General features: G+C 47.0%; 1 protein-coding gene across 3 annotated transcripts in view; it reads left to right on the top strand.

The window, feature by feature from the left end:
- The first annotated feature begins 7540 nt into the window (after positions 1-7540).
- The window catches only part of MORC2 (MORC family CW-type zinc finger 2), a 96860-nt gene continuing 91083 nt past the window's right edge, over positions 7541-13317 (top strand). For 2 of the 3 annotated variants that reach the window (XM_054006687.1, XM_054006686.1), the window contains exon 1: positions 7541-7931. In XM_054006687.1, coding sequence (XP_053862662.1) covers positions 7864-7931 — 68 coding nt within the window. In that variant the 5' untranslated portion in view covers positions 7541-7863. Of the gene's footprint in view, positions 7932-7959; positions 8184-13317 lie in introns of those variants that run through there. The other variant, XM_054006688.1, reaches the window with a different exon arrangement.

The following is a 13317-nucleotide window of genomic DNA, read 5'->3' as shown; positions in this document are numbered from 1 at the left end:
AACAGTGTGATTTGTGGGTAAGATCTGATTTGTATATTGACCTGGGTCTGGGGCTTGGTCCTTTGGGATCAGAACCTTTTTCTTTTACTTGGGTATTGGTTTTCATAACCATTTGTCCCCATAACGAGTGGCACTGGTGGCAATACTGGGAAACTGGAGTGTCTAAGGAGATTGCTTGTGAGACTTGCGGTTAGCCAGTGGAGTGAGACAGAGGTCCTCTTAGTCTGGCTGGTTTAGTTTGCCTTAGAGGTGGAAAAAACCCCAGCCTTGGGCTGTAACTGCCATGTTTGAGCAATTTGTCCTGAGTTGGCACTCTCAGTTGGGTTCCGCCAGAACCGCATTGTCACAACTGTCAACCAAGATCACTTTCAGTATCGACGCCTTTTGGCATCTCCTCTGCCCCCTAAGGGTGTTCTCAAAGGTCATGGCAGTGGTAGCTGCTCACTTACACAAGCTATAATCATCTTCCCTTACCTCAACAACTGACTGCTCAACAGCCGGTCGTAAGATGAAGTTCCTTCCACAGTACAGACATCCATGTCCCTGTTCTACAGGTTAAGTCTTCAACTCAATATTGAAAAGTCCACTTTGACCTTAGTATAATGGATAGATTTCATAGGGGCTTCTCTGGAACCAAGGCTTACCTACCTGTGGACAGGTTTATGATCCTAACAAACTTCATTTCCAAGGTTCAAATAAGCTCCCAGATGTTGACAATAAATTGTCTTCAACTCCTAGGACATATAGCAGCTTGTACTTTCAAAACACAACATACCAGGTTACATATTTGCTGCTTCCAGGTAGGGCTCAGAACAGTCTATCACAAACAAACACAGAGTAGATGGGCTGTTGTCTATCTCAGGCTAAGTATTGGACTCACTCAAGTAGTGGACAGACTTGTCTAAAGTCTGTGCCTTTCACAGACACTGCCCCCTCCCCCCGTTCCTTTCACCCAACCTCTTCCTACCATCACTATACCATGGGATGGGGAGCACACCTAGCCATGCACACCGTTCAGGGCAAGTTGTCTGCCCAAGAGCCTGTTCTGCATATCAACCTCCTGGAACTAAGAGCAGTCAGGAACACACGTATCTTTCTTCCATTAATCGGGGCAAATCTGTCAAAGTCATGACAGACAATATAGCCTGCATATTCTACATAAATCATTTGGGGGGGAGGGGGCAGGCGAGATCCTCCTCCATTTGTACTGAAGCAATACAACTACAGAATTGGTGTACAGCCCATTACAGCCTCATCTCAGTTTCTTACCTTCCAGGCATACAAAACACAATAGCTGATGATGTAAGCAGACGCTTCTCCCAAGATTACATGTGGAAGCTGGACTCTTGAATTCTCAAATCTATTTCCCTGACCTGGGGGCTTCCAGAAGTTAACCTCTTTGCCACCACCACCAATAGGAAATGCAGAAAATTCTACTTGAAAGGAGGGCTGGATCGTCAGTCCATAGAGGATGCCTACCTCATTTCATGGACGAACAGTCTTCTTTATGCATATTCACTGACATCATTGGTCACAGTGTTGAACAAGATCAAACAAGATAAAGCCAGGGTCATTCTAGTTGCACCAACTTGATCAAGACATGTATGATATCCTTATCTGATTCATCTACTTCTTGTCGACTATTGAGACTTCCACCCATTCCCCATCTCCTGTCTTAGGATTCTGGTCAGACTCTTCACCCCAACCTGAGAATTCTTCAGCTCAGAGGTTGGCTCCTCAATGATTCTCAGGGATACAGACTTTGTATTCAGCAGAAGTGTAACAGTACAGTTAAACATCAGGAATATCTCTATGCAAAATACGCTAAAAAATAGAAGCGATTTCAAGACTGGTGTTTCTGGCAAGTTTTTGCCTGTTCATTTCTTTCTCTCTCTCTTTCTCTCTCTGCTGTTCTTGATTACATGTTGGAATTAAAAAAGTCAGGTCTTTCCATGAGTTCCGTCAAGGTTCATCTGGCCACTATCAACGCTTTTAATTCACTAGTAGAAAGATTCTGTGTTTGCTCACTCCACGACAGTAAGATTAGTCAAGGGAATGACAACTTTCTTTCCTCAAATTAAAGAGCCCACCCCAGTACAGACGCTCCCCAACTTATGCAATCGTTCCACTCCGGAAAGCCTTGCGTAACCCGAATTTTACGTAAGTTGGAAACGTATATTGTGCAAGCATAAAAACCAAACAATTACAACATTTTCTGTTCGAAATCAATCTTCTTTCGCTTACGAACTGCTCCTGAACTCTTGCTATCACCTCGTCGCTTTCCAGGCATGATTTGAATGAAATAATAGGGTAAAATCACAGAAATACAGTATCATTGAAATAACACAAGACGGAGAGGCTGTGAGAACACAAAGCCTTCCCTTGTAGGAGATGCTACTACTGTATTCCTCCGCACACCGCATTATGGTACAGTACTTTGTGTTTCCGTACATTACACAATATTTTATGCAACTCAAAAATTTTATTTATGCCTTATGGAAATTTTTGTCTAAGGTCGAATTTGTGTAAGTCGGGTCTCGCATAACCAGGGGAGCGTCTGTATAGAACTTAAACTTGGTTCTTAATTGCCTCCTTTTGAGCTATTGGGTATGTATTCTCTGCTTCACCTATCTATGACAACTTTCTGGATGGCCTTGATTTCTGTCCGGAGAGTCAGAGAAATGTGGGCTTTAATGGCAGATCCTCCTTTTACAGTATTCTTCATGGAAAAAAATTCATTGCAGCCACATCCTAAATGTCTATCTGAAGTATCTCCTGAATTTCATATTAACCAGGTTATTCATCTTCCATTCCCACCCACAAGCCACACCCAGAACCTGGGAGGAAGCTGCTTGCCATGCCCTGGATGTCAGAAGGACATTAGACTTTTGTCTGGCTAGAACCAAATGCTTTAGAAAATTTTCCAGATTGTTTCCTTTGTGGACAGATCCAAAGGAGCTACAATTTCCACCCAGAGACTCAAGGTCGATCTCTAGTTGTATAACCTCTTACTATGAGGCTGCCAATGTTAAACACCTTCTAGAGCACTAGCCCATTCTGCAAGGTCACAGTCTACTTCAATGACACTATTGAAAGATGTTCCAGTTGTTGAAATTTGCAGAGCTGCAACCTGGACCTCAATACATACTGTCTCTAAACTTGATATCTTGATTCATACTTCCAGATCAGATTCTGTGGCTGGCAATTCAGTTCTCTTCTGTGTTAGATCCAACTCTGAAGCTCCCTCCTCCTCCTGGGGATACTGCTCAGGAGTCGTCCAAATTGGAGCACCCACAGGAACACTACTTGAAGGAAAAATTAATCATCCTGTGCAGTAACTGGCATTCTTTGAAACATGCGTCTCTATGGGTGCTCCACTACCAGCCCTCATTCCCCTCAGCTTTGGAGTTTCATCCCATGCCTGTGCACCTGTATATATACTTTGTACTGGGCACAAGGATATCTGGAGTGCAGACGTAGACTGAAAAGTCATTGCTACTGAAAATCTCCGAACAAAGGTACATGGGGTGCATGTGGACTTGAAGTGGGGCACTCAGAGAGCCACACAACTCAAAACTCCAGGTATTGCACCAGGTTAGTAGCCTCTCCTTTTAAAAACTTATTATTTTTGTAGGAATCAGTTTATTTTTTATCAAATCACCACAAAAAATTCAAATTGTGCTCAGCATATGATATAATTTGCTTTTTGCCCTTTTGGTGAGATATTTACAAAACTTAAAACTGAACTCTGACAATCTTAACTATAGTTATCAGATTTTTTTTTTTTTTTTTTTTACAATTTTGATGGATATTTATTTGTAAGCTTTTTTTCCAATTGTTATAAATTTAAATTTTCAGTTGCATAAAATAATGGGCTTTAAACATTTTTAATTTTTAAATCTCTAGTTGTGAGAAATGATGGGCGATCAGACAATTATTTAACAACAGCAGACACGGAGATTCAAAAAGGTAAAGTTTTATAACCATTAAAACAAATTGTCAACTCAACATCACATCAAAATATACAAAGTAAACATCCGTACATCAAACGCTAATAAGTTCTCAAACAGTGTTTTTCTTACTTTGCCTAAAATATGATTTATTGGTGGAACTATTTTTTCATCAGTTTGGTACATAGATGAATGACATTTATGGACCTAAAAATCTAATCCTTCCAAACCTAACTATAGTGCAGGTACCAATAAGGAGTCACCTTTGTCTGGCAAATTTGTTCTTTATGCATCTGTGCTGGCCAGAGTTCCTTTATTCTCCAAAGGTTTAGTGATTGTTTTTATGATTTTACTAGAAGTAAGCAGTTACAGGAAGATAATGGTGAGAATCACCCTGCCAAAGGTCAGTACGTTTGACTTTCTTTTATCTTCTTGTCCCTTTCTAGTTTCCTACCATTTTTCAAAAAATTATTAGTAGGGCAGTAGTGTTAATATCTTCAGATTCCTGTCATGGGGCTGGTCCACGTATGCTTAATTTCTTCAATTATGTCCTTACCATCTCTTTCTCAGTAGCTTTTTTAATAAAAGGGATCTTTCACTTCCTAAATTATCCAAACTCCTCATTTTTTGTTGCAGACTGAATGACAGGAGCAATGAGGTAGTGAAAATGTTTTGTAACAAAAGTTGATCTCTTCCATCAAAGATGACAAATAAAGCCCTGAAAACTTGGTTCCTTGACTAGTATGGACCAAGCTCTTTTCTGTCCTTTGCCATCTCTCTCCTATTTGAATGGCTATGTTAAAATGCGTTTTTAAGGCAGTAGGTTCATTAAGCAATAAGGCCCAAACCTACCGCCATTAAATCCATGATAGCTTTGTCCTGGACTTCAACAGTGGGTAAGATCCATACAGAGAAGAGACACTGTTTTTAGGATCCAGTTTGCATATGGTAGCCTGAAGAAATTATTGTAGTCAGGGTGGCAGCATAGCAGCAGGTGTGGGAGGCATTTGCACAGGCAGCAGCACCCAGCCAGGCACATAGGGTGTGTGCGCGTGCGTATGTGCAGGGGCAGCAGCATATTGCCAAGCGTGTGTGTGTCGGGGAGAGGCGGGGGGGTGTTGCAAGGGCAGCAACAAGTAGTGACACGTGAGTTGGGGGGGGGAGGGTGTTGCAGGATACCAGTATACAGCCATCAGAGGGTGTAGGGGCAGCAGCCTAGTCAGGCATATGCGGGGGGCGGTTGCTGCAGGGTCAGCAGCAGGCAGTTGGGGGGGGGGCGCGGGGGGAGGCTGCGGGGCCAGCCAGACACACGGGTGTGGTGGTGGTGGTGGTGGTGGGAAGGCTGAGGGGGCAGACAGACACGCGGGGCCAGCCAGACACGCGGTGGGGGGGGGGGCGGGTGGAGGCTACGGGAACAGCCAGACACGCGGGGGGGGTGGTGGGAAGGCTGAGGGGGCAGACAGACACGCGGGGGGGGTGGTGGGAAGGCTGAGGGGGCAGACAGACACGCGGGGGGGGTGGTGGGAAGGCTGAGGGGGCAGACAGACACGCGGGGGGGGGGTGGTGGGAAGGCTGAGGGGGCAGACAGACACGCGGGGGGGGTGGTGGGAAGGCTGAGGGGGCAGACAGACACGCGGGGACAGACAGACACGCGGTGGGGGGGGGGCGCTGCGGGAACAGCCAGACAGGCGGGGGGTGGTGGTGGGAAGGCTGAGGGGGCAGACAGACACGCGGGGGGGGTGGTGGGAAGGCTGAGGGGGCAGACAGACACGCGGGGGGGGTGGTGGGAAGGCTGAGGGGGCAGACAGACACGCGGGGGGGGGTGGTGGGAAGGCTGAGGGGGCAGCCAGACACGCGGGGGGGGGTGGTGGGAAGGCTGAGGGGGCAGCCAGACACGCGGGGGGGGGTGGTGGGAAGGCTGAGGGGGCAGACAGACACGCGGGGGGTGGTGGTGGGAAGGCTGAGGGGGCAGACAGACACGCGGGGGGTGGTGGTGGGAAGGCTGAGGGGGCAGACAGACACGCGGGGGGGGGTGGTGGTGGGAAGGCTGAGGGGGCAGACAGACAGGCGGGGGGGGTGGTGGGAAGGCTGAGGGGGCAGACAGACACGCGGGGGGGGTGGTGGGAAGGCTGAGGGGGCAGACAGACACGCGGGGGGGGGTGGTGGGAAGGCTGAGGGGGCAGACAGACACGCGGGGGGGGGTGGTGGGAAGGCTGAGGGGGCAGACAGACACGCGGGGGGTGGTGGTGGGAAGGCTGAGGGGGCAGACAGACACGCGGGGGGTGGTGGTGGGAAGGCTGAGGGGGCAGACAGACACGCGGGGGGGGGGTGGTGGGAAGGCTGAGGGGGCAGACAGACACGCGGGGGGGGGGTGGTGGGAAGGCTGAGGGGGCAGACAGACACGCGGGGGGGGGGTGGTGGGAAGGCTGAGGGGGCAGACAGACACGCGGGGGGGGGTGGTGGTGGGAAGGCTGAGGGGGCAGACAGACACGCGGTGGGGGGGTGGTGGTGGGAAGGCTGAGGGGGCAGACAGACAGGCGGGGGGGGGTGGTGGGAAGGCTGAGGGGGCAGACAGACACGCGGGGGGGGTGGTGGGAAGGCTGAGGGGGCAGACAGACACGCGGGGGGGGTGGTGGGAAGGCTGAGGGGGCAGACAGACACGCGGGGGGGTGGTGGGAAGGCTGAGGGGGCAGACAGACACGCGGGGGGGGTGGTGGTGGGAAGGCTGAGGGGGCAGACAGACAGGCGGGGGGGTGGTGGGAAGGCTGAGGGGGCAGACAGACAGGCGGGGGGGGGTGGTGGGAAGGCTGAGGGGGCAGACAGACACGCGGGGGGGGTGGTGGGAAGGCTGAGGGGGCAGACAGACACGCGGGGGGGGTGGTGGGAAGGCTGAGGGGGCAGACAGACACGCGGGGGGGGTGGTGGGAAGGCTGAGGGGGCAGACAGACACGCGGGGGGGGTGGTGGGAAGGCTGAGGGGGCAGACAGACACGCGGGGGGGGGTGGTGGGAAGGCTGAGGGGGCAGACAGACACGCGGGGACAGCCAGACAGGCGGGGGGGGGGGCGCAAGGCGGGAGGTATTGGGGCGGGGGGGGCACCTGCAGTGGCTGGCGCTTGATCCCAGCCAATCAAGGTGCGGGAGGGGTATCCGCACTCGCGGGCGGGGCCCAGCCGTCCTCCCACGCAGCGGCTCCTCCGCCGTTACTGCCCCCAAAGCCTCGTGCGCGCGCCAGGCTGCCAGCACAGCCGCCGCGCCGTCTCTAAAGGATGGCGTCGTCACGTGACGGGGGCGAAGCCATTGTTGCTGGCGCCATGCCTCACGTGTCACGTGTTTCCGGGCCCGGCCAATCATTGGCGAGCGGCGAGGCCCCGCCCTAGTGGGAGGCGGGGCCGGTGCGGGTGCAGCCTGCGAGCGCGGTGCGCGCGAGCGAGCTCGGAGCAGACAAAGCGGGACCGGCGGCGGCGGCGGGGCCCGGCCCGCTCGGCGAGGAGCAGGCGGAGGCCGCGGGGTGGGGGGAGGGGCAACAGGGGACTCCGGCACGTGCTGCCGGGGCGGCGAGCGGGAGCGGGGCTCCTACGCGGCGGCGGGAGGCGAGAGCGGGTGGGGCCTGCCGGGGCGTTGGCCCCAGTCGGCGGCGAGGCGCGGGCTCGGGGCCCGCAGCGGCGTTGGCGTGAGCGGCTCCTTCCCGCATGGCGGCTCCGCCCGGGGCAGGTGGCGCCTCCTGGGACGGGCCGTGACGGGCGGCGGGGAAGAGGTGGCCGCGGAGACCTCGAGGTTCCCGCCGAGGCGCGGGGGGCGGCGCTGCCTGGGGGGCCGTGACAGCGGGGCCGGGTTCGCAGAAGAGCCCGCTTGGCACTGCCCAGTGTCCGCCTGAGGTGGGGTGTTGGGGCTGCCAGGCAGCCTGGGCCAGCCATGGCTTTTACCAATTACAGCAGCCTGAACCGGGCCCAGCTGACCTTCGAGTACCTGCATACCAACTCGTGAGTATCGTGCCGAGCTGCAGAGCCCTGCCTACCGTCCGCTAGCCTGGGCCTGGAGGTTTCTTTTCGCCTCTGTCGCCTGGTGGCGGTCAACCCACAGTCGCTCGTGGCCAGTCTTGAACTTTGGACACTCATTTTACAAAGAACCGATGCCAAGTTGCCTTGCTAATCCAGAAAAGGTCCCCAGAGTCTTCCCGTCTCCAGGCTACTCTACAGGGTTTGTCGAACAGCGGCTTCAGCTGCATGAACATGGTTTGTATCTTCAGTATAATTCAAGTCAGCTGGCGCCATTTATATCAAACCAGATGAAACTCAATGGTGGATCTGAAGGAATCTAATATTTATGCCGCTGCCAGGTAGTCTTCTTGATCAAACAACCCAACAGCAACAGAAAGGCAAAATCCTTTAGAGGTGTCTTCAAGAAAGAAAACAGAACAGTTGAAAGCAATTTACAAGAAGGATGTTCTTTGTGTCTGATTCCTCTGTGTTTGATTTTCTCCCAAAAATAAACTGATATTAGTCTTTTCCCTGAAGGTTCTGTAGATCACAGGGTAAAGAAGACATGGAATAATTTTTGCACATACATTGTGCCTTTCACTCAAGGATCACAAAGCATTTACAAATATTAAGTATCACAACACCTCTAAGAGGTAGGTAGGTATTCTACCCATTGTAAAGATGGGTAAACAGAGGCACAGAGAGATGACATGACATGTATGAGATCATACGTCAGTAGCAAAACTGGGAATAGAATCCAAGAGTCTTAACACTTAGGCCCCTGCTTTAAATACGATATGCGCTCTCTCACTGGAGCATTTATTAACAAAGGGACTCTTTTTGTGTATCTGCTTATATGTGTATTGTTTTAGAAAAATATAGGCACTTTACCTAAATATCTGATATTGTAGGATAGCTGTGGGAAAGTGCAGAACGTGGAGCGAGATTGGAAAAAAGTGGACTTCCTAGAGTTTATAGAATGTGCTTTTCCGTAGAGTGATTTGCTATGAGAAATCATTCTCTTGTTCTCTCTTTCTTGGTAATGGCTGTTTCTCCTTTATAACATTTTGTTTGGCTAGCACTTGAATGTTTTGTTCAGTTGTATTTTTAAATACAAGTTTCCTTTCTGCTCCCAGTTGGCTATCAGGGATTGTTGTGTTTTAGTACAGTGTATTGGAAGTCCAGAAAAAGAAAATGTTCTGATAGAGCCAAAGAAGATTCAGCTGTTTTGAGTTTGGCTATTTTCATCTGTGTCTAGAACAGTGGTTCAAACCCTGTTTACCATTGTGGGCTGCATCCAGTACTACCTGTATGGCCCTGAGGATGTCACAGGGGTTGTAGTTCTGTGCTGACTGGTCCGCAAGTTGAGAACCACTGGTCTAGAACATAACTGGTGTTGCTCCTGGAGTCAAAGTGACACTGGTATTTTAGAAAAATCAAATTTGGTATACTGACACCTGTCAGAAACCTGCAGATTGCAAGTAATCAGCTGTGTAATGCTGTCTAGGAGGGAGGGAATTCCGTCATAAAGCATGAGATTTTGTTGTCCTTACAGTAATATGTTTGGGGATAACAATGCAAACTAGTGATGGATTCTCAGCATTCTGGTCAGTTGGCCATTAGAGGAACCATCCCTCTTTGTCTTTATGACCCCTTTGTAGAAGGGGGAGCAAGTAGAAGAATTGACTATGTCTGCTTGTGTTACTAGGAGAAATATAGTGCAATGGTTTTGATGGTTTGTTTCCTCTGGCACCTTTTTCAAATACTGAGGCAAAATGGGAGTGAGGGAGCCTCAATGGTATGCTATGGCATCATCTGGCTCCTTTAGACTTCTATGGATAGAGCCAGAGCACAGAACCTTGACTGAGTTTTACATTGTTTAGTTCTAAATTAAATTGTGAAGTTTTTTATTAATCGTACTGGAAGAGAGATGGACTACTTGGCAAAGTTTTGAGTATTTATAATGATTGCTCTTGGCAAATGGGAATTATTTTCAACCCATGGATGATTTAAAAAAAAAAATAGCAGTTAGAGCTCTTGGGCACAGGAGAAGATAATAGTGGCACTATATCATCTGAGGGACAATGCGATTCCATTCGTTGCTTTGCCCTATAACTGGTTTAGTTACTTTAAATGTTGTGTTAGGTCTTCTGGTTGGTGTATGAGGACTGGGAGTTGAGACTTCTGAGTTCAGTTCCTGGTGCCGTCATTGACTAAGTGACCATGATGTCAAGTCGCTCCACCTCTATGGCTCAAGTCTTACCAGTCATGAAAAGATTAAAATATCCAACTCCATGGCAAACTGGATCTAAATTGTGCTGTGAGGCCCCAAGATTTTGCAGTGCTCCAGTATGGCAGATTGGAAAGTCTGCAGCATCTGCATTTCAGCTACAAAATGGAGACCTCTAATAAATATGAGATTGGCTAGTACCGTCATTACAGTGATGTATGTTTATTTTTATATTAAAATAATTTTATGCTGTCATCACAGTTTCAGTTCTTTAATATACCATAGATTTTGCAGTGCATAATTGCATCATGGAAGGTGTTAGGAGGGAGGATGGAGGTTTTGGAAAATAGGTGAGGCACAATTAGGGCTTTTGACATCCAACAAGGGATGAGAAGCATGTTGAGATTGTGGGATAGGTACCTTAGTTGGATGTTTTCCCCTAAAATGATCAATAGTAAAATCATTTAAATAGTGACATTTTAAATTTTAATCTGTTTCAGAATTAACTCTTTGAGATGAATGAAGCATTCATCTTTCAGAACCATGGTCGCAGGCAGTTGCAGACTGAGAAAGACAGTGTCATGTTTTCATGGTTGTTTTCACAGTCACGAGAGCTAGAAACTTTTAAAATGACAGCTTAGATTTTGAAGCACAATCTCTAGCTGCAGAACTGAAAAATACATAGTTCCTGATTGTAGCTGTTTACTTCATAAGATTTGTCTACTAGGAAAATGAATTGTGGTTTTAAAAAAACCCTCAACCTGGCATGAACTATTATGTTTTAATTATCGCGGTGCTAAACACTACTTACCATTTCAGGTAGATTCATGTTTTTAAAAGGGTTAGCTGGTCACCATTAGCCATGACCTAAAGGTCAACCTTAGGGGTCATGGCTAATGGACTAACATGTTTTTAAACATCACCTGGTGAGTTTGACAGCTTGCTAATTAAAGCATTTAAGTTGATATGTTTTTAAATATAACTCACTTTTCCAATATAGACAAAACCTAAGAGTTGTATTAAGGCTTGTAAAAGACCTTTGCGATCCTTTCATGAAAAGTTCAATGTAAGGGTGAAGTATGGCTATTATAATTAACACTTAATTACGGATCCCTAATACAACAGATGCTTTAAAACTTTAATAAGATGGTGTTTTTTCCTTTTTTAAAAAAAGTTTAAATCTATTAACTATTAAACTATGAGATTTGCTAGTGCAGTCATTACAAACTATTAAAACTATTAAAAACTATGAGATTGGCTAACTTGTTAACTTCCTGGTTAACTTGTCTCTGTATGCTTGAATGTGTTTGTAATGCATAGTTGGTTGAAACAATTTGTTAAAATTTGTACCACTAAATTTATCTTCGGAAATAAATCTTCTAATGGCACCCCGCGGTCAAGAGTTAATATTTATGGCCAATTTAAAACGAAAGCTGGCCCTTTAACTAGAACTGACCTGTTAGACACAGTTAGAATGGCAGTCGTATATATAAGTGGAGCAAAAGTTTTATTTTTTTCTTTAGCAGCTGCTCACTAGATTTGAGAAATTAAAAAAAAAAAAAAAAAGGCAGATTCTTTACCTATTAGAAGTATTTTCTGCCTACAAGTGAAGGATACAATAAGCCAATGTATGAAGGTTTTGTTACAGTAACAAAAAGGGAAGACAGCTTTGTTTGCTAACAGGATGCCAAACTCCCAAAGTAGAATTTGGTGCATTGCTGGGACCACCTTTGCTACAGAGAAGTTGACGTGTCAGTCTGTGGTATTAATTAGGTGCCCATCGCTTCTGCGTACCTGTAGGATCAGGAATCAGATTGGTTGTTAGGTAGGATAGGGTACTCTTCCAAGCTCCACTCACAAAGTAAGTCCTGTTCACTTCAAATGTTGCTTTCAATAGACTGTGCAGATGTTCAGAATATGATCACACATGCTTTCCGGGTTCCTTGAATTTGGCTTTCTTTCTGCATGATCTGACTACATCACACCCATGGCACTGTTGGGTTCCTTAGGGCTTGGCTCCCTCTTGGTGGTGCTCATTTTTGAGTAGGAGGTGGTAGTAATATAGTACTTTCCCAAGCCCACCCTTTCGTGCTCTCAAAATGAACTGTCCCTCAGAGTAGATTTTGTAGATCTTCACAATATATTTCCTCTTCTTACATGATTTGATTGAGCAGTGAAATAGCTTAACAATGAAGACACTTAAAGTAGAGACATCTGAGTAAATATATACACTAAGGTGAAAGGGATAGTTCACACCTCTCAGAGCTATTGTCTCAGACTATTTGCAAGCTTGGGCAGATATTACTGCATCAGTTAGGTTTGATTCATGTTTTTTGACATGTTCTTTGCAACTGAAATAGGCCATGGGCTTTTTTCTGTACAACAAGAGGGCATCTTGGGAGAGAACCATTACACTGCCATTACATGCAAGGATAGATGGAAGTTAAGTACTTATTTGTTGGGTAGTTTTGACATGGAGGAAGTAGGCATGTTGTTGCTATGAATGAAGAGATTCATTAATAACAATGCAGATCAGCCTCTTGGCTTGGTTTTATAGTTAACGTTAGACTCTGGGGATCTTTAAGGTCATTTTGAGAAGATGCTAGTTCTGAGAGTAATAGTATATATATTTTTATACATACTCCAAAGAAATCTACATATTTATATGCCCTAGCTAGTGATAAATATTTTTGGATTTCATTTCACTCAGATTTAGCAAGGTTTCGTCTCTTTGCCTCAGTTGATATGAGGGGATTACAGTGTTGGTAGGCATTCAGATACACTGTGATGAGTGCAGTGGGAAAAACATAGTTATTTAGAAAAGGATTAATCATTCTGTCGCTCCGTAGATTATGGTGTGATCTGTTTTTTCAGCCCTTTCCTGTGATCTTTTTGTTTCTAAATCCATATTTACATCTTTTTAATTACACAGCAAAGCATATTCTCAGATATTTGATTCACTGAGTTGTAGTTTGAAGTGTTTTGGGATGTAGAGTCAAAGGTGCAGAAGTATAGTGTATATTAATTCCGACTCATGCATTTGCTTGTGGCTATCCATTATATGGAATATTCTCCAGATATATTTTCAGTGGACTATGTTTGTGGGTTTTTGTAATTGTCCTTAAACTGATAGGAGTACTGGAAATCTGTACATGAGGT

The sequence above is a fragment of the Malaclemys terrapin genome, chromosome 16 (assembly GCF_027887155.1).
Source record: "Malaclemys terrapin pileata isolate rMalTer1 chromosome 16, rMalTer1.hap1, whole genome shotgun sequence".
Classification (NCBI taxonomy): Eukaryota; Metazoa; Chordata; order Testudines; family Emydidae; genus Malaclemys; species Malaclemys terrapin.
This window is presented reverse-complemented; position numbering and strand designations above follow the sequence as displayed.